Source organism: Homarus americanus, unplaced genomic scaffold (genome assembly GCF_018991925.1).
Source record: "Homarus americanus isolate GMGI-L3 unplaced genomic scaffold, GMGI_Hamer_2.0 scaffold39155, whole genome shotgun sequence".
Taxonomy (NCBI): Eukaryota; Metazoa; Arthropoda; class Malacostraca; order Decapoda; family Nephropidae; genus Homarus; species Homarus americanus.
Window position 1 is genome coordinate 20,567,727 of NW_024737042.1, and position 26,751 is coordinate 20,594,477.

Here is a 26,751-nt window from a genome sequence, read left to right on the forward strand (position 1 = left end):
TATAGGAATATCCTGCCAGGTAATGGTAAGTATCCAGTAACTCGCCAGATTCTTCTCTTATCTGGCCAATATCAACCATTTTGTTGCCCAAGTGTTATAAAGTATTGAACACTTGCAAATGAAACTATCCTTTAGGCCCTAATATCTTGCAACCTTTCCAGAGTGGACTGGACAGACGTGATGCACATGTGTACAGTATTGCCGGTGTAGCTCATCATCGACTCACTCATGACCTTGGTTGTATAAATCAAGCTGTTTTGGTATCAGGGGAAAGTGGTGCTGGAAAGGTAGTGTTATATTCTGTTTATAATTGTCATATTTAACATCTCTTAATTTGCTCCAATATTTCGTGTATTTCATTATATTGTATTTTAGCTTCTAAGGTCTGTGATTACACCATACAGTATTATTAAAGTTATTTTAATGGTCGCTCAAAATTGCATGGAGAAAGTCACGGATTGAATGGTTGGAGCAAGATCTTAAATTTAAATTTCTATGATTATTTCCTTCAAGAGGACTTACTAGAATGATATATCAGAGAATTTGGTAGATAGATAGATAACTTAATAATTCCTTTAATTGCCAGACTATATCTGCACGCTACATGTTGGGATACTTGACGCATGTTGAGACAAAGTTTCCTCAAGTTCCTCGATCACCACTGAAAGGTGTGTGGGAGGACAAGGAACCTGAGGACATCCTGAATAGGATTTTAGCCTCTGACCCTATCCTTGAAGCCTTTGGTAACTCTGCAACACTTCGCAATGAGAATTCCAGCAGGTATGATTGGAATTTGTTAGTGCTAGGGAGATGGTTTATTGTGATGTTCAGGTAAAGATATTATCTAGGGAAAGTACAGTACTTACAGTGTTTCCAGGAAATATTTCTTGTATTTTGCCTTGCAATGATGTAGAATATTGTTTGCATGTTATACAGCATGCCCTTCAAATTTAATTTGCGAACCTCGATTATTCGCGGATGACACCCTGGATGTACCCAAGAACACCTAGCAGTACTGTACAGCAGGAATAGGCTTGCAAGATTGAAAAATTGTGTACTAGGGTACTGTATACATGGTACCGTATATCCATGATCAGTGTTTATCTTTGTTTCATTTCAGATTTGGTAAACTTATTCGTCTACAATATGGGGGCAGGCAGTTGCGAGGGGCAGAGATTGACACTTACCTCTTGGAGAAAACCCGAGTCACTCACCAGTCAGAAGAAGAATGCAACTTCCACATATTTGACCAGGTTGTTTGAATTTTTTTTTTAATGGTTGCTAGACATATTGACCAATTGAATTAATATATGTCTGAGTTGATTCAGATTTTTTCTGGGACAAAGTGTTTATTTGATATTCATCTTTATCTATATCTCTTTTATTCAAATCAATTGTTTAATGAAACGGTATACATATTTAAGCCACATTCCTTTGCATTCTTTCTAATCTACTTTAATCTGATATGAAACTTCTACCTCAACATTTTGTGAAAATTCTGAGTTATTAAGAACTTTTCTTCTTAATGAGGGGAATTTTGGTAAAGATTTTAGGAGATGCATGTTGACACATGGCCTCTGAATGAAGTAGTGAATCTGGAATATGTTCAAAACTTATAAAATCCAGATCGTGCTCAGACTCCAGATATAAATTCTAAAACTAATGTGTCTGTTTATATCAACAGGTTGTAGCTGGCATCAGGTCAGGGATAATAAAAGATCTGATGCCCAATATTGATGAGAAGGTCATCACACTATCAATAGAAACAATTGATTCTGATCTCTCAAATCTTCAAGAGACTCTGCAGGCTTTCAATCAGCTAAATTTCTCACAAAGCCACCAGATCCACATATTCCAGGTGAATGACATGGAAAGTTAATAGACAAAGGTTGAATGGTTATAGAGGATTTATTGGACCTGACATGCTGGTAATGGGGATTGTGAGGCTTGGGTTTGGAAAGGAAACAATACTGCAGCAGAGTGGTAAAAACATAGAGGGAAATACTTGAAAGTTAGAGAATAAGGTAAATGAGATATATTGGTCTCGTAGTTAGGGATGAGGGATGGTAGAAAATTTAATGGGTAAAATTAAGGGTAGGAAGGCCAGGGGAAGGTAGAGACTGGGGTGAGTTCATGAAATTAGAAGTTATGGTCCCCAGAGGTGCAAAATCTGAGAGAACTGGTAAAGACAGCCTGCAGACATTTTGAGTGGAGGACCGTGGTTGATAACTCTGATACACAAGGGTGCCATTGTGAGAGATTAAGTTATAGAGATAGCTTATGTATAATGGTTTATTGTGTTAACTGTTTATATTACAGATTACAGGTACTCCTCGACTTACGACCTACTCGACTTACGACCACCTGTCCATACGACTGCCGCAGTCGTATAAAATATTTTTCAAGTTATGTATTTTCGAGTCTCGGCGTTAGTGATCGCGCTGTGTACTGACAAAATTTTCGTTTGTAATTCCCTTTAAAATGGCTGGTAAGCGTAAAAGTGAGAGTTCTCGTGGTGCTGAGAAGAAAAAGAGACTCCCAGTTTAGATTTTCTATGTATTATTTTTGCATTTTCAACTTACGACCAATTCGACTTGCGACCAATTCGACTTACGACCTGGTCGTCGGTCCCTAACCCCGTTGTAAGTCTAGGACTGACTGTACTGTATTTGATATTAATTGTCCCTGCAGCCCCCAAAGCTTGACCTCGACTTAACGGAATCCCCCCCATTACTGACACGTTGCTGCACCAACGTGTTCACTATAAAGATGTCTCACTGTAGCCTTCTCTTTTTCCCACAGGTTATTGTAGCCTTGCTTCACTTGAGGAACATTACCTTCGCTCAAGATGATGGAGGACAAAATAAGTGGACTGTCAATAAACAAAGTAAAGGTATCACATTTCTAGGCCAATATATCTAAGATGTTATGTATCAGTACAGTACTATTTTTACAATTTTATTTTATTTTACATTTTAGTCTGAGGTCAAGTGGTATATCCCTGAAGACACTCAGTTCTAGGATATAAACAACCACATTACTATTTGCCTGACTATTCTCATTTTCTCCCCTCTTATGCCTTCACTATTCAGCATTTACACGAGTGCATCCTGTTAATGTTCATACCAGTAACCTTGTAAACCTCTCCTCTGGCCCTGTGATTGGCCTTCAGGTGCTCTTCCTTATCACTATCCATCTTTTAGGCCTTATATAAATGGCTCTATACAAATGGATTTAAAGGCATTATAAACATCTTTCAAAAAGAAAAAGATGTATTAGATAAAAACAGAACTTTATTTAAATGCGTGATGTGTTGTTTTATTTTTATTTTTTTAAATTAGTTACTATGATTACTTTGGTGAATTGGAAAAAATATTGTGATTTTTTATTTGTAATTTACAGAATGTATGGAGAGCTTAAGAGTAGCTGCATTCTTATTGGGGTTGAATGAAGACAAGCTGGTTGATACTCTCACCATCCATACCTTCAGTGTCAGTAGTGCTCGCAAGGTTAGTGTCAGTTTTTACAGTTTCATGGGTAATATTTTAATTATCCTTTATATTACAGGTTATCATATTGATTGTTGGTTATGTTACAGGTTAGTACAGCACAGTTTATCAATTATTGTATTAAAAATTATTAGTTATTGTTTGTGTTATAGTTTATTTTTGCATTACATGTTATTGTATCTTGTACAGAGGCTCCATGCTACATTTAACCTGTTATAAAGAAATATTAGCTACTGATAGAACACTCTGGGTTTTGTTTAACACTTTGCATAATAGTGGTATAGTATGTCAATTTTACACCTTGCTAACTGCTTGGGTGACTCATGCTGGTTGACTTTGCATACTTGAGTCTTGTTCTCACAACTTCAATATTCCCCTCACATTTCTTCCATCATTTAATTTAATTGGTAGTTGTAGTTTGTATTGCAAGTTACATTACTTTATAGGTTATTGTGTGTTACAGGTTAATGTGTTTCACAAGCCTTGTGAGCGTTTGAGTCAGTGTGTTGAGCGACGTGATGCTCTCATGCAGCTTATTTATCAATCTCTCTTCCTGCACATTGTCAAGTTCATCAATGGCAAAATCAGTGCACCCAGGAATATTTGGTCAAACTTTTTGGGTAAGGGTTCATTTAAACATTTTGTTGCCATTTCATTATTCCTCTTTTTTTTTAATTAGATTATGAAAGAGTATTTATTTCTTGAAATTTACTGTACAGATAATAGAGTACTGTAAATTGGTTGACCTCTTCTACTGTAGAAGCATTACTGGAGGAGTAATTTAATCTCATCTATATTTCTTTCCCACTATGCAATACTGTACTGTATTGGCTTTGCTGTGATTTATCATCTGATCATCTGCAGTGATTCTTTCATTATGAATTGAAAATTTAAACATTATTAGTGTAGATCCATTTGAAAATTAGTGAAGTTAGAGTTTGGTTGAAATTTTACAACATATTTGCCTATAGGTATAACAAGTGTAGATAAAAATATTTTTGTTTTTGTTCGGTTTATGTCATTTATTTTGGGTGTACGGTACGGTATGTTGCTTAGGCTGGTAACTGTCTTAGATGTGAGGTAATGTTTAGGCTGGTAACTGTCTGAGATGTGAGGTACTATCAGCTAGTGTTAGAGCCAGAGTATATCATAACCAAAAACTTTCTGTATTTAATTTGCTACAAGAGCTGATCTGACTTCTCTGCACTTTCAGGGATATTGGATGTTTATGGATTTGAAACTTTCGAGCAGAACAGCCTAGAACAATTGTGTATAAATTATACCAATGAAAGATTACAGCAAGCATTTATGTTAAGGTACCTGGCCACTGAACATCAGGTAATGGTTTAATGTTTCAGTTTTGGATGTTACATTGACATTTTCTTGTGTGAGAGTAAACAAAGCAGTGGGTTATAGTAACAATGGAAAATGAAGAAATGTGGATAAGATTTACACAGTTAATACAATTAATTATTAAAATTTCAACATCTTGACCACACATCCTGGATAGGTATTCCTTGACATGTTGATTAAGGATCTGTGGTCAAAAAGTTTAAATTTTGATAATTACCCCTGTAATTGTTCTGAAAGTCAACGGGGTTTGAAATTTGGATTCTTAATTTCCGTGATTAATTTTAGAATTTTGTTCTCAATATTTTACCTAAAATCTCAATAGTACATATATGTATTCCTTGACACACAGATTAAGGATTCGTGTAAAGTCAACTCGTACCCCCAAGCACCTTAGCATTGTTAAATAACTTTTAACATGTATTTTCTTTTCTCTTTTTAACTTGTCCATACTAACGTGTTCAGGGTAAGCGTTAACTTTACACCTTGGCTGACCACTGATTAATTGCCTGGTTTATATGTTTTGGGAAGTGGGGAAAAGATGGATTCAGTGAAGTTGCTGGTTAGGAAATTTGTGGCCGCTAGCCTGTTTGGCTTACAAATGGCGTAGACCATACATTGAATTCAGTATTTACATTTATGTAGATAGAAGATAGAGGAAAATATATTCAAAAAGAAGAAAGAGAAACAAATATTCAGTAATATCTCCATTAGCCGGAATCTCTCAAACCCGGAACTCTCTAATAGCCGGAATTGAAATTTGCTCGGTATTTTTCAGGAAAATTCTCTGAATTCCGGGTTTAGGAACAAATTATGAGGTTGAAAATCAGTTGCATTTTCTGAAAATTCTAAGAAAGAATAAATCTGGAAAATCATAATTAATTTTTATTTCTGGGTCTGGGAATAAATTTTCAGGACATTCCAAAAGATTGCATCATGCTCCAACTCATCCCCACATGCCATACGCATGGGTGGTCCGGCTGCTTGGATTGCTTAGTTCATATTCTGCTGCCAGTGTAGAAGGTTGTTCCCTCACTAGCCACCGTTTATGTGTACAATTTGTGTTGTGCAGTGCTGTACATTATTGTACCAGAACAAAATCAATCTATTTGTTAATTTTGATTAGTTCCTTGTACAGTATTTCATATATCTGTTGTTATGAAGTTTAATATGTTTGCTGTACCTAACATGGAAGGAGATTAAAAGACTAACAGATCGCTCAGTAGGATGTTTTATGTCTTCAAGAAATAATGGAAATGGTATTTAAAGTTAATCCTGTAATGTTTATATCTGAAAATAACTTGTATTATAACCTTATTGTTTACTGCATCACAGATCTTAAAAGAAGAAGGTTTCCTCGGTGTGGATGTACCTTACACTGACAACTCGCTATGTGTTATGACCCTTGATTCTCGGATTTCTGTCTTTGCCATTCTCAATGAGGTTAGTACAGAAATGTGTGTGGGTATTGTCTTGATTTAGGTAGTCCTGTATATCACAAAGATGAATTATGGGTTGTGCATATATATGTTAATATGAATTTTTATACCAAACTATACATTTTATATTTACATGCATCATGGGTCAATACTAATAATGTAAGTATAATGAAATGTGACAGTACACTGTTATGTACCATTTATATACTCTGGCAAAATCACATAATCTATATAATAAAAAAAGTTTTTAGAATGTAGCTAAGTGACTAATTGCTCGTATATGTTTTTGATACGTTAAATTTCCCAGTAGAGATGCACGGTGCAAAGTTTTGTTACAAGATTAGTTTTAATTTCATGTGTTATGGTTTCTGGTGAGAATGAATGTTTTACCACTGTCATTAGTAACTGTTCTGAATATTATGTGGTAATTTTATCATACATTAAGCAATATAAAGAAGGCTCTTATGCCTGTAATGCAGGAGTGTCAGTTAAAGCGGGATGTGAAGGAAGATGAGGCTTGTGACCGTGTCTGCAAGGCCCTAGCGGACACAGGTGTGGTATATGCACCATTCTCTCCCCGCGACACACCTGGCTTTGTCATCAATCACTATGCTGGCCCAGTTAAGTATGATGCACAAGGCCTACTACACAAGAATAAAGATGAGGTGAGTCACAATAACACATAGTGTGTGTGTCATTCCTTCATCATCATCCTCCTCGTTTTATGGCCATTTTCCACACTTGTGTAGTTTACCTGCAGTTACCTGATGGCAGGTGTCCATGCTGCATGGTCTCTTGTCAGGATTCTAACTCTAATATAATTTTTTTAAATTTTCCCTGCGTCATTCTTGGTCTACCCCTGGCTCTTCTCACCTCCACATTTAGGCTCTTGCACCTCTTGACCCAGTTGGTCTCATCCATTCTCTCCACATGCCCAAACCATTCCAACCTGCCTCTGCACAGAATTTCACCAATACTGTACAGTACTCTTAATATCCAGTTGCCCTCTTAGTTCCTGTCTTTCAGTGCTTAGAAACAACAAATACATTACCATAGTAGTTTTCTCATGAAGTGCCTGTTTATTTATGGTACTCTAAGAGAGTACAGCGGGCTCGTAACACTCGTCTTGCCCGTGGTGTCCAACTTTTCTGTGTCAAAGTCGGTCACACTGGAATAACTTGTTATAGTACATCCTTCTTTCCTCACACAGCCAAATTGTGGAATGCTTTGCCTTCTGTATTTCCATCTTCTTACAATGTCTCACTTCAAAAATCTGGTTTTCCGGAATCTTCGTGGTGTACATTAACATACAGTACTCTTTTTCTCTTCTAATTTATATTTTTTACTTCTATTTATTAACCCCCAGGCCCCGTTGTGGGTTGATGACCTGTGCCCGGGTGGGCTATTACCTGTAAAAAAAAGGTTAAACACAAAAGTCAATGACACTACAGTAGTTATTTCAAATTAGTTTTGTCCTGCTTCCATTTGTTTGCTAAATATTTTTTATGAATACAGGTGCTCCTCAACTTACAAACTTTCAGAGATACAAACATCATCACTGAGGGGGGGTTACCTGCCAGGACAGGTGTTTAATGTGGATGAGGCTGGATTATTTTGAAGAAAATTACAGATAGAACAAACATTACCTAAGAGGAGAAGAGTGAGCCAGGTTTTAAGGCTGTATTAAAGGGTATAGCTGTACTAAATATCCATAAGAGTAAAGTTGGACTTACAAACAAGCCTCAGGAACGTAACTTGTTCGTAAGTAGAGGAGCACCTGTATACAGTATGCTAAACTTTAATGTAAGTTGTCTAATTACTGTATTGGAAATATATTATGCTGTAAGATTTGCTATAAGGTTATATGCTTCTGGAATTAATCACTAGAATAATATTGCCAGCCAGATGCTGTGAGTGTGAGTGAACTGTATACATCTGTTCTTTGGGCAGTAAACTGGTCTTAAATAAAAAATTCTTTTTTATCTAAATGTTAGGAATCTTTTATACAAATAAGTCAATCATGTGGGGTTTAGGGACCTAACCTAACCCATTGTATACTGTACAGTACATGTTAATATCCACCCATGTTCAATTAATATATAATAGGGTAGTCTTTTAAATGTAATTTGAATATATTATTTTTAGCATTTATTATTTTTCAGGTTCCATATGAAGTCTGGGGATTGTTAGCAAGTAGCAGTCAAGATTTCATTCGTAATTTAACTGTGGGTACCGACAGTACAGACCTTGAGAATGGAAGACGGACAACTCGCAAGATTACTACCCTTTCCAAGTTTAAATCATCTTTAGATAATTTAATGAAAACCTTGTCTGAGTGTGACTTGCACTATGTACGATGCATAAAGCCGAGTATGGGAGCCCATCCAGGTGAGATCCTTTACAAAAGGAATAATGTGAGGGATTAGGTTTTTTGTGTCTCTGCATTTAAGTGTCAAACTTTGCAGTAAAAATGCCATTACAATTTTACAGTGTTGACAGCATACTGTATTATCGTAATTCTCCTGTTTGCTTGTATTTTTCTTTAATTCCTTCATAAATATAGCAGTAAGTCCCCACTGAACAAAAGGGTTAGGTTCCTCTAAAATGCTTTTGTTAGGTGGATTATGTTCATCGAAACCATTTTCCCATATAAATTAATGTAATAAGGGGGATGTGTTGATGTACTAAGTTTTGTGATAGAATAATATACTGTACTAAGCTCTGTGACAAAATAATTGCAACACATCAAAGGACTGTAGATAAAAAACATGTAAAACATAAAGTTACAAATAGTGTTACTGTAATTACCAAATCCATGTCGAAAGTGACAGGTGCAGTGGTTGTTCCTCTCCAAGGCCAGAGGAACACAGTTATTTAATCTTATTTAGTTATTGCTAGGGGCAGGATCATCTGCCTCTTCACTTGAGGCACTGTGATCACTGCCATAGTCCTCGGGTGACAGGACTGGTGGTGGTGGCGGTGCGGGTGGTGGTGGAGGAAAAGTGGCTGACAATGTAGTGGTGGTGGTGGAGGCAGTGGTGTCAGCTGACTGAGCGATGACAGGTGGAGGAACTGAGGTTGTCGTTTTCTTTTTAAAGAAAGCATGGAGTGTTGGCTCCAGTTGCAGCAATTCTTCATTTGTTAGGGATTCACCATATCCCTCAAGCAGATCCTCTATGTTTTCCTCATGTACCTCATTAAATCCTGCTTGCTGAACCAGCTGCACGATCTGCTGGTTTGTAGCAGCTGGCGATTGTGGGAATCCAGGGTATTCATAAACACACATTGGCCAATTTTTTTTCCACACACCATTCATTGTAGAGTCGGAAACTTTATCCCAGGCCTCTTTAATATTTTCCAGAGCTTTCTTTATATTAAAATCTTTCCAAAACTGTCTTAATGTTGGGGGTTCTGGGCTAAGAAGCCTTCCTAAGAATCATTCCCAAAACAGAGCAAAGAACATGTTAGGCTTGTGGGCACTGGTTGACCGGGAGGTGGGAAACATAAACAGTTGTCAATTGTTGTTTGTGGGAATATTTCATTCACTCTAGTAATGATACAATGTTTCTTATTATGTTATCGTAGGTAAATGTATGCTTATATACTTTGTTTGTCAGTGGGCCTGTCACCATTTTCAAATTAGACTACAAGATACGTATTTCAATCATACGCCTGACAATGGGTGCTGGTAAGGGGAGTAAGTCGAGTGTCTGCTGCTAGTTGAGCATTGTCTGCGCTTAACTCTTCTCCCTCTCTGCCATATTTCACTGGATTTATTGTTATGTTACATAAATTTTAAATTATGGAGTGAATATAACAAATAAACAATACAGTACTGTACAATATTGTATCATGAATGACAGTCATAGTAGAATGAGAAGGAGACAGTATCGGTGAGATGCAGTGGGTGGGAGGGAGGGAGGAACATGGGTAGTGGGTGGGAGGCAGTGGATATCGTGCTGATCTGCTCTGGCTAAAGCAAAGCCATCACTGAAATTATGATTTAGGTGGTGGTAATAGAGGTAGTGGTGGTGATCATGAAGCTGGTGGTGAGAAAGCAGAAAGGTGGGATTGACTTACTATTCGTAATAGTAGAAGATTCTTTCATTAATCGGCAAATGGTTATTAAAATCTTGCTTTCGTTATACCGTATATCACGGCCTATAAGGCGGCGGGGTGCATAAGACGCCCCCCCCAAATTTCCATTTAAAAAGTAGCTTTTGAGCTCTATTTGCTGTATAAGACCAGTACCCCAAATGTGACACTTACCCACTGACTCAGTAGTCCTTTACCAACCATCCTTGATTTTTTAAAATAAGGAATTCTTAGGGTAGTGTAAACACTAGTGACGTCACTGAAAAAAACATGTGTTCAACAGCAACCACCGTATTCTAATTGTAGTTTGATAGAGGAGGACCATTTAGATACTGTTCAACTGATTTCATAGGTACTGTTAGTTTTTTATGTGACGGCATCTGCTATGTACTGTATTTAGTTTTGTCGTTGAAATACTAAAATTTTAGATTGTTTCAAATTCTTGGGAATTTCAGGTGAGGTTGAGCGTGACTTCGTCTTAAACCAACTGAGAGCCTGTGGAGTTATTGAGACAGTCAGCATTAGCCAAGCAGGTTATCCAGTCAGGTGAGTTTAATATTACAAGTAACATGTCAAGACAATTTCTATACTGTAGTAATATTTCTGATAGCCAGAATCCCTCTTAACCGGAACTCTTTGATAGCCAGGATTTATATTTTCTAGGAAAATCGTTTCCAAAGCTGGAATTTAAAAAAAAAATTCCGGCTTTGGGAACAATTTTCCGATAAAATTTAAATTCCGGCTATTGGAGAGTTCCAGTAAAATGGGATTCCAGCTAACAGAGATATTACTAACTTATTTTTTTTTCCAATAAGTCAGATTCACCTTTATGGAAAGAATTCTGAGTTGGCAGCATAAGGTGTTAGGTGACTGGTTACATGAGGGAGAACTTTCCTAGACATTGTGATATACTGTAGGTTCTATTATGGTGATGATGATTATCTGTTATACAATTAGAAAGTATCAGAAGTTGTTGTAAGAACTCCAAAACAGGAAAGGGATGTAAATTTAATTACAGGTATGATTATTGAAAATCAGGGAACTGAATAATGTTCAGTAAGTAAAAACTAATTGTCTTGCCTTTTTTGTTTTTATTGACTGCTTATTAACAGACTTTATAGGTGATTTAGTTGATTGATATACAGTACTATATTTTAATATTACAGTATATTCTCCTGTAGTGGTTATTGTTTGGCATAATGCATTATTTTAATATATTTAGGAAATATTTCATTTGTTGAATGAATGTAAATTTGACATAAAACACAAAATAGTGAACATAATCAAGTATAAATTCCATGAACGGAACAAGGGATATAGAAGTAATATGTCTGGATGCTTTTTCTTAATGCAGCCACTATACTGTATTCGACTTCGTTGATGAATTCCATATTTGGTTAAAAAATTGAGTAAAGGTTTGTGATGGGGTGACATTGAAAATAGCATGTGTCAGATGTTTGTGAGGAAAAAAAGTTAAGAAATTAATGAATCTTGTCAGTTGTTATACATTTATTAACTGTAGACAAAATTTTAGGAAAAAAAAATCTGGAACTCTCCCATCATTGTACATCATAGTACAGGTATCAGGAAGTTTAATGTTTTTATTTTGTATTAACTTTCTTCTTGATTTTATTTTTTATTAGAATTTCTCATGAAGATTTCTACAACCGATATGGGGGATCAAGAAAAATAACAAATGTAGTTGATTCAAGCATAGCTGTTGCCAAGTCTGTCCTAGGGGTAACACCTGAACAAGAAATTGATCCAGTAAAATGCAGGTAAGCACACTCATTTGAATATGAATAATATTGTAAGTGCCCGAAACTAATTCAATAACTTTGGCATTTGGGAAATTGACCGTATACCACAAAAAACATGACATGTGTAAGTTTAAAACAATAACTATATTTTTTTAATTGAGGATATAAAATTAAGAAGCCATGCAAACCACATAAACAAATATGTACTCATTATGAGTGTTGAGTTATGAGTTTGTGAAGTGAGGCAGAGTATAACTGGCAACTGCTGAACCCTGACTGTTGTTGTGGTGGCTGTGGTGACAAATGACATGATTGTGGTGGTACAAAGTGGGTTTTTGTGGTGCAAAGTGGGTGGTAAGTCCTTGTGTAGGTGGTGAGCCAGGGTGTCATGTCATAGGTGTGGGTAAAGGGGCTATTGAGGACAATAGGAGGGTGATAAGGTGTAAATAATTTCAAATTATTCCAAGATGCTAATATCAAGTTGATATTGAGGCTCCACCAGCCTTGTGTCTCACTCTAGCATTTACCGTAAAATCGTTGACTTTCCGTTCATGGTATGATTTTTAGCACGGCTTTAAATTCATGATGCCAAATGCCAATTGTCAAGACGACAATGGTGCTTTTGCCTTAAATCATCTGAAGATGATGATAACAAATGGTAATATATTATGTTTTATTATATATTTTGCCAAAATTTTTACAATGTTTATTATGGTACAGTAAAACCTCACTTAATGAGCAGTGGGTTGTGGAAAAGTGTTTGTTAGGTGAATTCTCACTAAGTGGGATCCATCTTCCCATCGTATCCCATGTTGAAAGCTGAGAGTAGTGTAAAGTGTATGGGTTACTGGTATAAAGGATAAGGAAAATTTTGATCAGTTGTCCAGTTGCCTCGGGTTTTTGTTCCGGCGTTTTAATGCCATGGCTTCTTAAATTACTCTCATTTTCCTGTAAGTGAGCTCTTGGTCCTTCAGATGAATTGGGGGAGGAGGAAGGGTCTGGATTAGCTGACTATTGAAATTAAGTTAAAATGTACAGCATGCCTTGGCAATTCGCTGATTTTCAATTTGTGAACCCTGGATGTACCCAAGAATGTCTCAGGGTAGTTTTAAAGTTGCTGGCATATTTGTGGCCGGGACAGGGAGCCATTCATTCTAGAGACAGTAATTTCTTTTACCTGTATTGTATATATGTGTGTGTCTACACACACACACACACACACACATATACAACACAGGTAAAATCCCCGGTCAGCAAATGTTATTCGCAGATTTGGCTATTCGCGGCCATTTTGAGAACCCAACCCTGTAAATTTTAAGGTGCATGCTGTACAGAAAAAAACTCCCAGATGACCCCAGAGTAAAATACTATACAGTCAACCCTCGCTTTACGCGGTCCCACTTTACGCGTTTCCACATTTACGCAGTACCCTGCCGAACACGGAATGCTCATTTTCCGCGGTGTGTGTACCCTTTTACGCGGAGAGCGGCGCGAGCAGGGTGCGCACAAGGTCGCCCAGTCATCAAAACATTACCGAGTTCTACACCCGCCACCCACCACTGCCGGCCCAAGTCAGTGATAGTGATAATGATAGTGAGGATATGGACTTATATGGACTTTGAGGGGTTTGACATAGAGGCCCTGCAAGCCTCTGTGGTGGATAGTGATACAATTGATACAAGTGATACAGGTGAGGGCCAATAATCTGCCCTCTGCCTCGGAGCCAACCCCCCATCCCCGTGTGCCCAGCCATCTTTTCTACTAATGTAAGTGTTAAAAAGCCTAATATTATTGATATTTCTCTTAATTATTAATTGTGTGTGCATACCATCATAAGATTAAGAAGTTATTTTTACTACAACGTAGGTATTGTGTCTGAAAAAGTGGAGTTTGGGGGTCGGCCCGGTCTCTATTTCAATTAGTCCCACATGTTATGTTGTTCACTTTACGCGTTTCTCACTTTACGCGGGCCGCCGTGGGTTCAATTGACCGCGTAATGTGAGGGTTCACTGTACAGTATAGTACAAGTCCCAAATTCAGCAAATTTTGATGCTATAGAAATATTTACAATCTTCAAAACATAAGATACATTTTTAATCAAAATTTTCAAATATAATACAGTATGGGCACTCCCTGATATACGAAAGGGTTCCATTCCTGAAAAACTCTAATTAATCAATTTTTCATAATTTGAATTCCATTTTTCTATAGACTCTTTATAAAAGCTGAAATGTCAAGAGGAAATGTGGCAAGATATTGAAATTCTGTGTTGACAGTGAAACAAATAAAGGCTTGAACAAGTATAAATCACTGCCTGGAGCAGGGTCAACATAGTCTGCTGCTGCTGTCGTGTTTGAGTGATTTAAGCAATGAAGAAGTGATGGGTGGCTATTTCTGGCTTCCTTTTGCTGTGAAAATCTTGACAGTCTAACCAGAATTTGAAAAAGTCAATGATACAGTGTATGTGATGGTGATAGTGGTAACACACTCATACCTCATAATAAAACAACCAGTATAAAAAAAATTACATGTTATTTATGTATCCTTGAATGTTTTTGTATAATTTAAAAACTAATTGTTATGTAAAACTACAACTTGACTCCATAATATCAAAAAAATTAAATTTTTGGAAGTCTGCATCCTTCTTGGTCCCACAGTGTTCCGATTTTTTAACTTGGACTGTAATAATCTTGGTGGGGGAGATGTGAGTGACATGGTTTTTGTTATCCATGCATCCTCACATAATTTTTTATTACATTATCTTTTAATAATATCCTGTATCACTTTGACTGTATCTTCCTTCTTACACCTACAGACTAATATTTCAGTGGTTACTAAATCCATTAATATAATAATATTTAATTGATAGCAGTTTATGACATTAACCTTTACGTATCATGGCTTTTGCAGGTTTGGGCGTACCCGAGTTTTCCTCTCTGAGAGTGCCCTACATGCCTTAGAGAAAGTGCGAGAGGATAAAAGACACCAAGCTGCTACTTGCCTACAGAAATGTGAGACTTATTGACATAGTACATCTGTTCCATCAGTACCCTCTCTGGAGGGCAAATTATGAAAATGCTTGCATGGAAAACAGTTTTCTTGTGAAGTTAGTGTGACATGAAATATCTATTTGTCCATTATAATTTTGTTTTGTTCCATGTGTTTGAAGTGAATTAAGAAAGCATAAACCTCAACAAAAGGAAGAAAGGGCTAGGTAAGAAATACACAAACATTAAAATTGATCTTTATTACCAACCTCTTACCTGCCTTTATCTCCATACACCCATACCATATTAATTCACTCTCAGTTATTCAGTTTCCTAAGAACTTTTCAACACCACATGTTCATTCTGTACCCTTTGAACCCCCTGAACCCTGAAAAATACTTTTCAGGCTATCCATTCTACAAATATTAGGCTTCATTTGTTACTCCTCTGAAACTTCAGAGATACTCCACATTGCTACATGGTAGAGAGTAAAGAAAAGATAGTTTTTGATCTTGGTGGTACATTTATTCATATTTTGATTTTTTTTTGTTTTCAGGTTGGCGACGATACATATGCTTGAGGCAGTACAAAAAATATAATGCTGCATCTTGTACAATTCAAAAAAATGTGAAGAGTTGGCTTACCAGTCTGAAGTACAAAAAGCTAAAATATGCATGTGTATATATTCAGAAAAATATGAGGAGATATGTTACACACAAAAAATATATGAGATTGTGTAAAGCTACAATAACAATCCAAAAATATTGTAGAGGCTGGTCAGCTAGACGGAAATATGAAGCAATGTTGCAACAGGCAGCCATGCGACCTTACTCCAGACAATCAGTTGTGTCAATGAATAGTCTAGGTTATTACAGTTTGACTACCTCAACATCAATATACAGCTTGAACCCATCGCTACATGATGTGAGCCCATGTGACATTGCATTTGGTGACATGGCAGCAGTTGGTTTATCTGGAGAAGCATTGAAGGCCTATTTTTCTCCCGAGCACCACCGGAGGCTTCTGGAGACTGAGGAGTCAGGTATCGAGACTGATACAGAAAGCATTAATGGTGATACTGATCAAGAAGCGGGGCGAAGATCACGGAAATTGCGTCGGAGAGCACAGTTACGAGACCTGAGAGCTAGAATTCAGGCTAAGATTAATCGTGTAGCAAGCGAAGAATCTTTGGTTGATGTTCCTAATAAATCCCTCAGTCAGAAATTAAAGTTGGAAGATTCAAACTGTGAAGTTGACGGTGAGGCAAAGCCCAGTCTAGGTTTAGGGAAGTCTGAGAAGCCAAAGAAAAGAGAAGAAAATTTGTTTCCAACTACATTTTTCAAGAATACCAAAAATTCTTCAGATGAAAGGGAAAGAAAACAAAAACCCAAGACAGACAACATTAGTCAGAGGATGAGAGTGGCCACTATGAGAACTATTCAAGAAGTCTCAGGAATTCTCAAAGATTACTCTCCTTCCGAAAGTTTGCAGATGGTTTTACCAAAACAGAATCTGTCACTTTTCTTCAAGGATGGAGTGCTCTCATACAGACGTATGCCTTTGGTAGGTATTCCTTACAGTATTGGATGAGTTTAAGAAAAACATATTAGAAAAAGAACAGAATTTTAAAATTGTAGTATGATTTTTCAGTAATTCAAATTATCCACCAAATGTGCTTAGTGTGCATTTGGTAAGATGTTTATGTAAATTAATCAGAACCCCCATATTTGTATATTCATGGCAAATTATATTAAGAATATGTAATAAGAATGACTTAATATTTACTCAAAGAAGACCTTTGGGACTTGTGGGAATCTCATGAAAAAGTGGAACTTGGAACTTCAAAATTTGCATCTACTTCCTCTTCCCTTGTCCCATCTTTGATCACACTGGGAATTACTTTTAAATTAATTAACATAAAAGAATGACCATGAGCTACTAATGGATAGGAGGTACCATTATAGTAGGCAAGACAGTCACCCTCTATCTTTATTCTTTTGAAATTGATGTTTTTTTTTTTATAAGTACAGTAGTTGATGTGTTAATTTGAATTATCATTATATACATCATGTTAATACACATTTTAATCACAGGTTGCGATCAAGTTTCACACCCGTCCTACTTGCCTGCCATTTTCCCACCACCTCCCTTACCGTGAGCAGCCACACGGCCTTTGGGACGCCCTCCACTAACTGCTGCTGCCTGAAGACTCCATGAGGACGAAACTACATTCCGTCCACAGCCAGAGATGTGGGTGGCTGGTGGACTCAGGTAGTGAAGCTGGAGATTATGACAGATTATATTGATTTTTAACTTTTTCATTGACATTTTAGGTCTTTTAAGTTGCAATGAAAGACAGGGTTTTCCCTAAAGTGGTTACCTATTGCTGGACCTGTACACCACTAAGAATGCGCATGTAATACAGTACTGAAAATAACGTATCAGTAGCATCCTTGCATAACAGTGTTCATATATCTCTCCCTGTCAGTATCTTAGTGTTATAAAGTACATTTGCAGATAATTATTATGGAAATTTCTAGGTTCTGACTGAGGCTCTTTAGGTCTTATTGTCAAGGAATTCTAGAATCCATTATATGGTACAGGCACTTCCTGATTTATGAGAGGGTTACACTCCTAAAATAGTTCTAGTATATTGATATTTCATAAATCAGTGCATATTTTCCCACTGGCTCTCATTATATAACAAGAGGTATGTTCTGTATGGGAAAATCCCAGAATGTAATAAATTGACATATAACAAGTTTTTAATGAGAATTTTGGTGGTAAATAATGATTATAAGCTACTGATAAATATAATGATATGGAATTACATGCAGTAATTAGTTTATATAATCCACATTAAGTATTGTACTTAAGATAACCTGGAGTGTTTGAGACGCAGGTGATGGTGTGGTTGGAGGGTGGTGTATGGTGTTACTGGTTCCTGTTACTGACATTATTAGGTTTAATACTGGCACCACAATCACCTGAACTATGTTTGCCAGTCATTTGGGATATGAAGGCACAATAAAGTCCAAATATAATGTGAGCAGTACTTTGGTGTCATCTTCCTAGATTCAGTGAAGTGCAGAAACATGCTGAGGTAGTGTGAAACGCACTCGCATCAAACTGAAATGTACTGTACGCAGAGGGACAATACGTACAAAACACCATTAAAATGGTTCAAATAGGCACATAACGATAATGTTGTAACTGCCATTTACAGCAAGGTGGACTGAATTCTTACCTGTATGGTATTTTTTTTCTTTTTATACCTTAGATTTTATAATGGGAGTATGGGAAAGTGGGATCCAATTTATGACAAATTTGTTTATGAAGGATTTTTCAGGTATGGAACCCTTCCATAAATTGGAATGTTGTACCTGTCACTAGATATAAAAATGATTATTACTGTACTTAGTAAATTCTTTTTGTGCATATAGATAATGAATACTGTTGCATTACTTAATGGACCACAAAATCTGACCGGTACTATAAGAAGTGCCATGTTTCAAGTCATGTGATATGGTGTATTTAATTACTTTTCTTAGTTTTTTAATAGTTTTGTGTAGTAGACAGTTATCATGATCATTTCATGGAATTTACTCTCGTGTACTTTAGGACATCGGTAGTAAAATGTGGCAACTTGTTAAGTTTTGAGGAACAAGAAGATTCTCTGAAGAAAATTATATAAGCAGGATCTTATGCAGCTGATATATAACTTCAGATACAACATTAAAATCTCTGGTGGCTAAAATTTATTCACAAAATAGATCAGATGGTTGTATAATATTGATCACTTCAATTATGTTTAAATTTAAAGTATAATTTATTGACTAAAGGACTAGAAGATTGTATTTTATCACCTCGTTTTATGTCCCGTACAGGTATGTAAAATAAATCCATCTAACTATCTGCCTTACTCTCAAGGAATAAGACTAACATCTCCCACCCTGTGAGACATTCCTGACAACCTCCAGAGACACAGAATGTTGATCCATATACTATCCATATCTAACAGTATCTGTTATTCGTGATATTACGCCAAGATACCATTCAGCCTTTTTCCGGCCATTCAGCCTAGGTTGCTGTACTTTTTGCGGTAATGTACTTGTGTCAATTCTATGAAGCAAAGTGTATTTCATATACAGTACTTTCTTAAGTAGGAGAATACTTAGTAGTTGTTAAGTGTTTTAATGATATATATGTTATATTTTTATTTAGAGTTCAAGTTACTGTTGTACATGAGAATTTTCAATCATTAAGTCTGGATCAATAATATTTTTAGATTTTATGCCCAAGAAATTGGGGTTTGACCTATTAACAAAATTTAATTTTCAAAGAAACCTTTTATCTAGAAGAAAGAGACATATCAGAGTTTTAATGGTGTAAACTGTAACTAGCAGGGTACCTAGAATGACCTGTGTTACTGTGTAAGACATAACAGCTGCTCAAGTAATGTTAAAATAATAAACTGTTGTAGGTACTGTACTAAAAATTACCTATAATACCACTTAATGGCTGCAGTTAAGTTAAAGTGTGTTTTATATTTGTGTCTCAGATGATTTATTTGTTTTGTTTAAATTTATTATAAATTTTTATATTTAGTTAATGACAGTATGGCTTGTCAGTTTAATTGGAATTATTAAGTTAACTCTCCAGTATGATGAAAGAACCTGTATGAATGTAGACCAATATACCATCCCATGTTGTAAGTTGCACATTTTGCAACCATGACTCATTTTGTAAACAACTAATTCTGAAAGTTCTTTACTCCCATCAGCTAGGATTTAATTAACCATTCTCTCTTCATGTAATCACTATATTCCAGTACCTTAAGCTATTAGAGATTAATATTTAATACTCATATTCATGTTGTATCTTCCATCTCATTCACGAGAACTAATACTATACCCGTCAACATCTCAACCAGTAATAGCAGGTTGAGTTGGACACTAACGATATATCACCGTGTACTGATTCACCAGCAACCTAATCTGCTATAGCTCAGATGTTGTATTAAAGAAGGTTGATATTTAATTAACAACATTTAACAAAGTAATAGAAGGAATACGTAGGGAAAGTTTCATTTGCAAATTCACAGTACATTAGTTGGTAAAATAAAACCTCCAGGTAAGGAAAGCAAAATGACAACAAATGTATTGGTTAACTACAGACAGGCCTCTTATAGTGGACAAGCCACATTTCTGACGAGTGTCTGATAAATTATTAATCTGTTAAAAGAGGTCTCTACAAATGCCACAGAACGACTGACTCCTTTGGGTAATGGTAATGGCTCTGCAGATGTTATGAGGATTTTTTCTACAGTTGATAAAATTAAATTCAATCAACACTCACCAGTTAATTTTATTGGAGCTTCCCATATTGTTTACCACAGTTGCCTTACTCCTGCTGCACCCTTACTCACTCTTCTGTGTTGCTTGTATTGTCACATCTATACTAATGACTTTCCTGAACACTTACTTACAGGCTGTTTTCCAGACATGATGGCTTAAAATTTTCACTTAACACAAGCAGGAGATCGTGTAAAAGTAAAGAGTACCGAGACAAAACTGCTGTGAATTTTGGCAGGTTGTGTATGTGGAGCACTGATTGGCTAAGAAGATGTAAACAAAAGGTTACAGACATGTTAGTTGGTTTCTCTACTTTTTGTTTTCTTTTTTAATGATATACTAATGTGCCCTTTCTATTGCACTTAATGACTGAATAGTTTTTCATGTCTGTTAAACAGAAATATGTTAGGTGAGGCACCATAATAAAAGGTCTGTCTGTATAGATTCATAATTGTAATTTATAATTACAGATTGTAATTGTTTTAAGTACAGTGCAGTACTGATGCTTTGAGAGTGAAAAACAATTCAGGAATCAACATTATTTCATTCATAACACCACCAATATCTTAGTCTTCCTTATTCAGAGGTTTTAGTGTACTGTATTTCAAATTAGAATTACCAGTATGTATATTATACTGTATATTGCCTGATTCGTGTAGAATTGTAAATATAAACTTGTTGGTTGTACTTATTGTATCTCAGTAGTAAAGGTGTTTAATGTTTTGCTCTCAGGTATGGTAGCAAAGCATTATAACACAACTTGCAGTGGGTACTTTTTGTTGGTAAACAGGATATATATTTTGCATTTAGTTCTCTTTAAGATATAGTACAGTATTTATATTCCATACTAAATAACATAAAAGTCACAGTAGTCTGTAAAGACTTTTAAGGTATTCGATACATTAACAGTTTACTTACAAATTGTTTATAACCAGGATGTGATTGATAAGTGAGTTTGTTTTAAAAGTGTCCTCTGCTACCATTGTGAATTACCTTATGAAACCAAAGTGCCATGTATTATACATAAAGGAAAGTGGTATATTGTATTTGTTTTGCTAATGTAAGAAATTTTTTATGAATGACTGGCTGATGTGTTACTAGATTGGATTAATTTTAGCTTCTTAATATATATATTTTGTTTCATAATATGTCATTTGATTGTTTACTTGAATAGAGCCAACAAATTATATTTCTTTATTGTGTCTTTAACTCATATTTTGTGTTGTCAAGGAGTTGCACAAGATTATATCTCAGACTTATAACAACAGTGGCAAGTAAAACATTGTAGAGTGTATGAATACAGGATCTTCAGTTTAATAATTTTTACACAAATTATTGGCAAGTTTTCAAAGAGCATATGTATACTACTGTAAATATCCTTTGAAGTGTTGGAACTTTCAGAATCTCCCAAGAAGCTAAGAGATATTTGCTGAGGAGTACAGTTGTATTGTAAATACGGTATAGTCCTGGCAGCAGAATTAGATTGGAGTGTTGACAATAATACTAGAAAAAAAGTAACCTTGGATCAAGATTTTGTCACATGTTGCTTAAGGTGAATGTTTATGTTACTTGCTGCAGTCGGCAAAGAAGTTGTAGGATTTTGAAGATAGGGGTAATTAAATCCTAGAGCTGTAAGTTATGGGGAATGAGGGTAGTGAGAGGGGCGAAATAATGGTCGACTGGGTGGTGAAGTTATAATAGATAATGAAAGATATGATAGGAGGACCAAAAATTTTTCAAAGATTATTCTTAGTTGGTGGGGAATGATGAAGTGATAAGGGGATATGAATATGAAGGTGTAATAAAAACTTGAGAGTAAAGAACTCTTGGGAATCGTTGAGAAAATGAGGTTGTAAAATCATGATTAACCACATGTTGGGAGTTGTGAAGTTTAGTCATCCTTTACATCATGCTCACTGTGGTTGATATGTAATCTTTCTTATCTTTTGTCATTACAGGTGCAACATTTCCATATAAAGAGAGGGCAACTACTGTACAATTTTCTATTAAAAGGCAGCAGCATTTTCCATGGCATTTTCAAGTACACCATCAAATATTGCAAGAATGACCTTTTGAATGTTTAGATAATTTATATCATGTTTGTGCAAAGGATATCATATTATTGACTGACATTTGTGATAAGGGTAATTATTACATTTCCCCGTGTTTATCTAAGGACACAACAGCCATGATACATGGTAGACATTGGTTGACTTAGAATCTTCCAGGAATATTTATTTCTCCCGTGTGAACATTTTCGTGGCTGTAATTTTAATGTTGTGTATTATTGGTGCTAATTATGTAAAGTTAACCTTTTGTAATGATCAAGTATATCTTGGTCTAAATTTACCTAAAGAGCTGTATGATGCATTGATAAATTTTGTCATACATTAGATATAAACTAGCTTTATTGAAGGGAATTTTGCATTTAATACAAGCACTAATTTAATGTAATATGAGGCTTTATTTGAAGTTTTGTCTTTAATTGTGAAGGTATGATGATAGTTAACTGTGAAGTTTAAATTACACTGATGACTGGTTTTGCTAAGCAGTTAGAGGAATATACTGTAAGTACAGTACTCAATTATTCCATTGTAAAAACAAACAAACATTGAAACCATTGCAGTGTTAAGGTTTTGATAGACAGGAAGAAATGCAACTAATGGACTCAGTACCATCACTTTTGCATTTGTTTTGAGACACCTAACTAGGGTCCACAATGCTTTTTGAGTGACAAATGAATTATGCGAGCAGCATGAGCACACCATCAGTTGACATACTTACTCAAGTGTACACCAAAAAAAAAAAAAACACTAAATTTATTCTCTGTTGTAAGTCAATAGATCATTTAGAAAAAAATATGGTTGTGTCTGTCATAAAACTGGCATCCAAACCTATAACTTCAGGATGGGGAACTTGATGTAAATCATATGGGATTGTTTTTAAGGGCTATTGTACTTGGAATAATAATTGTAATCCAACATAGCTGTAAAATTTAATGTGATCCGCTATAAACTGAGTATACAGGAATAATTTTCTCAGAATCTATTTTATTGTCAATATCAATACTGTAGCTGCTAGTGTCACTTTGATGATAAATTTATTATTTTAAATTGCACAAATACCTACAACTAAATAATTGAGGGAAGTAGGATAATGGAAAGAGCAACAAAATATATTATTTATTTTGATATGGTAAAACAATTAATAAATATTGTTGAGTTGTATCCCTTGTAGTTAATACTAAACAATACTGTACTTGAGATAATACTCAGTAGTGATCGTACATTTCTTTCTTATTGTACTTAATTCTGCAAAGACTTCAGTTACAATAATTATATTTGCTAACATAATTCCTCATGCTATGAAATTTTTGACACTAAGATTAATTACAGTGAGGCTTCGTTATTAACCAGGTAATTTCTTTCATGTTTCCAGTAATTAACACTTTATATTTTACTTGACTGTCCAACCATTGACATTTGAAGTTGGTTTACTATTACGTATATCCCTCAATAAGGACTCTTCAGTATTTTGCCTGGGGACACTTAGACACTGAAATGATACTTGAAATAATATTTAAGAATATAAATACAATTATATAAATTACAGTAATGGCATTTGTTAATTTGTAATTTTTGTAATTGTAATTTATATTTATGCAGTCTTTTAAATAATTCTCTTGAAACAGATGCCTCCTCTTTCTTTTTTAACTTATGTAGGTGTCATTGAGTTGATGGTTTATAATATTCACATTCTCAAATAAACAATCTCAGAGTTTTCATGGATAAACTATGGCAAATAAAGACATTACCTGTAGAAAGAAGAAAGTAAATTTTTTTTAATGAGCTTTCAAGTGAACATTCCTGAGAGACATTAACAAAAGGTTAACTTGTCCAGTCTTCTCTTAATTTTGGGGTTTATGTGTAACAAATTAAATTTAATAATTATAGACTTATGGAGTGAGGAAGGTGAAGGATATTAACAAGCTGTATACATTTCCAAGTTATGATTATGGTACATATCATGTGACAATATTGTAACTGTGAACAAATGTGTTTACTGAGATTTTGAAGATACATTAATATTGTAATTATTAAAACAAAGCAAATGTTGGCAGTGTTAGGTTTTGATATGTTATACTGTAGTGCAAACTGTGTTGTCAAAATTAATGTAAGATGTACAGTACAGTATTGCAATCATAGAGTAACATTGTTTCAACTTTAATGTTCAGTGTTAGTGTGTCTCCTGACTATGAAATTAAGGTTAGCTTTAATGGAATACTTATATATTTTGTATAGTTTTTCTATGTGTGTTTGGTTATAAGTATGCTTGAAGGAATGGCAGAAAGTGGAGAAAAGGTGTTTAATGTTAGAATCTTTTATAATGGGTTTTATAAAATTCAAATTTCTGTTGAAGGTATACCACAGATTCTTCACAGTTTTAGTGGAACTTCTAGTTTTAAATATGCGTGAATATTATGGAAGTGCTTCAGACTCTTGAAAGTTAAGTACTGTACAGGTATTTGATTTGATTCTGAATGATGACTGAATATTAGTGTCTTGTTATTAAGGCCTTTGGGATACCCATGTGCTAACAATGTGTAATATTGTTCAACTACAGTATCCTGCCCATCTCTTTATGTGCTGTATCTCTCATTTTAAACAGTTCAGTGTATTACTGGCAATGTTTTGACCAAGATGTGTACAATAATTTTTTGCATGGCCACTCGGAATATCTCTTAGTATCAAGTGGACATGGCCTCAAAATGCCCATGATATTGGTCAGATTTAAATTTTTTTTCTTGGTGGGCTCGCTGTGCTCGCCTTGTTCTCACACACAACTTCTTGGACCCCCTTCTATTCATATTCCTGGCTCCGCCCCTGCAAAATACTAAAACCCGTCAGCCCACTTACCCCTCCAACCCTCCCACCAAAAATCCTCCCACCATCCCACCCTCCATCCCAAAACCCACCCAACCCCCTAGCATCTCAAAGCCCACTAGTCCACATAAAACCTACCAACTAAACTAAAATATATCAACCTTTTTTACAACCTATTAACCCTTATGTATGCTTGTGTATTCAATCTTTTTTTCTGCTGCAATGTAAGATCATCTAAATTGTCCATGACACCTCGGTATTGAACGATTGAAAAGTGTCTGTTTTGATTAGGAATTTGATTATGCAGATGGCCATGCAAAGACATACGTAACATTTTATGCTTAAAGTGCGAGCCTCTACATAGGAGATGGATGGAAGTTTCTGTATATTAAGACTTGTACTGACAAAGGTAAGTCTTTCTTCTGTTGGAGGTACTGAATTTGTCGGTAAATTCTTGTACCTCTCTTTTTAATTGAATTACATTGTTGTGCTGACATTATCAATAACCATTTTTTGTTTCCTATACCATTATCTCTTTACCTTTCAAAATTATAATAGTAAATTGAATTGTATATCCCTTCTTTTATTTGACAACTAAACCTAGGTGTGTGTCTGTTTTACTTGAAATTAAAACATAATGTTTCTATGGTTAAATAGGTCATCATGTATACAGAAACGTCTTTTTTCAAGAAACTGTTACAATGCCAATAAGATGTACTCGTATATTGTAGGCTGTATGAAGCTCCTGAAGGATGTAGTTATAGGCTGTATGAGGCTCCTTGGGGATGTATGAAGCTTTTAGGGAATGTATGAAGCTGCTATAGGCTGTATGAGGCTCCTTGAGGATGTATGAAGCTGATAGGGGTTATATGAAGTTTTTGTTTTATATAACTGCTATGGGTTTTATAAAGATGGTATAGGTTCTAAAGCCCCGTCCACACAATCGAACAGTGCCCGGCAGACTTTAAAGCCTGTGTGTCGTCGTACACACGGAGGTGCTGGTTGGCAGCAGTCACACTCTGCCGCTGGTAGCTAGTAGGTGATCGGCAGTAGCTGCTGCGGTACGATCACCATGGTGTGTCGCAGGACAGTTAAATCAAAGACTATAGCGCTGTGTATAATAATTGCTACAGTGTGCAAAAAGAAGAAAAAACAGAAAAGGGAATGGTGCAAGGAATGGTTATCTCAACGAAAAGTTAAGGGAAGTCATGCCACGATTTTACGTGAACTGCAAGGTGAACATGAGAAAGACTTCACTAACTACATGAGAATGGACCCCAACACCTTCTATAGACTTCTCGCAGCAAACGGTCAAACCACCAGGCAGACAGCCTTATCTGGTGATTTCGCTCGACCACGGGCACTCCGTTGGTT

General features: G+C 35.6%; 1 protein-coding gene across 2 annotated transcripts in view; it reads left to right on the forward strand.

Moving 5' to 3' along the window:
* LOC121872758 (unconventional myosin-XIX-like) overlaps positions 1 to 25,951 on the forward strand; it is a 31,959-nt gene extending 6,008 nt beyond the window's left edge. Inside the window, exons 4-19 of one of the 2 annotated variants that reach the window (XM_042375810.1) lie at positions 162 to 287; positions 587 to 780; positions 1,121 to 1,253; positions 1,685 to 1,858; positions 2,803 to 2,893; positions 3,403 to 3,509; positions 3,973 to 4,129; positions 4,723 to 4,847; positions 6,195 to 6,302; positions 6,787 to 6,963; positions 8,461 to 8,686; positions 10,849 to 10,939; positions 12,037 to 12,171; positions 15,064 to 15,164; positions 15,697 to 16,703; positions 17,234 to 25,951. In XM_042375810.1, the coding sequence (XP_042231744.1) occupies positions 162 to 287; positions 587 to 780; positions 1,121 to 1,253; positions 1,685 to 1,858; positions 2,803 to 2,893; positions 3,403 to 3,509; positions 3,973 to 4,129; positions 4,723 to 4,847; positions 6,195 to 6,302; positions 6,787 to 6,963; positions 8,461 to 8,686; positions 10,849 to 10,939; positions 12,037 to 12,171; positions 15,064 to 15,164; positions 15,697 to 16,703; positions 17,234 to 17,332 (3,051 nt within the window). In that variant the 3' untranslated portion in view covers positions 17,333 to 25,951. Of the gene's footprint in view, positions 1 to 161; positions 288 to 586; positions 781 to 1,120; positions 1,254 to 1,684; positions 1,859 to 2,802; positions 2,894 to 3,402; positions 3,510 to 3,972; positions 4,130 to 4,722; positions 4,848 to 6,194; positions 6,303 to 6,777; positions 6,964 to 8,460; positions 8,687 to 10,848; positions 10,940 to 12,036; positions 12,172 to 15,063; positions 15,165 to 15,696; positions 16,704 to 17,233 lie in introns of both variants that reach the window. The other variant, XM_042375809.1, reaches the window with a different exon arrangement.
* Positions 25,952 to 26,751: the final 800 nt, after the last annotated feature.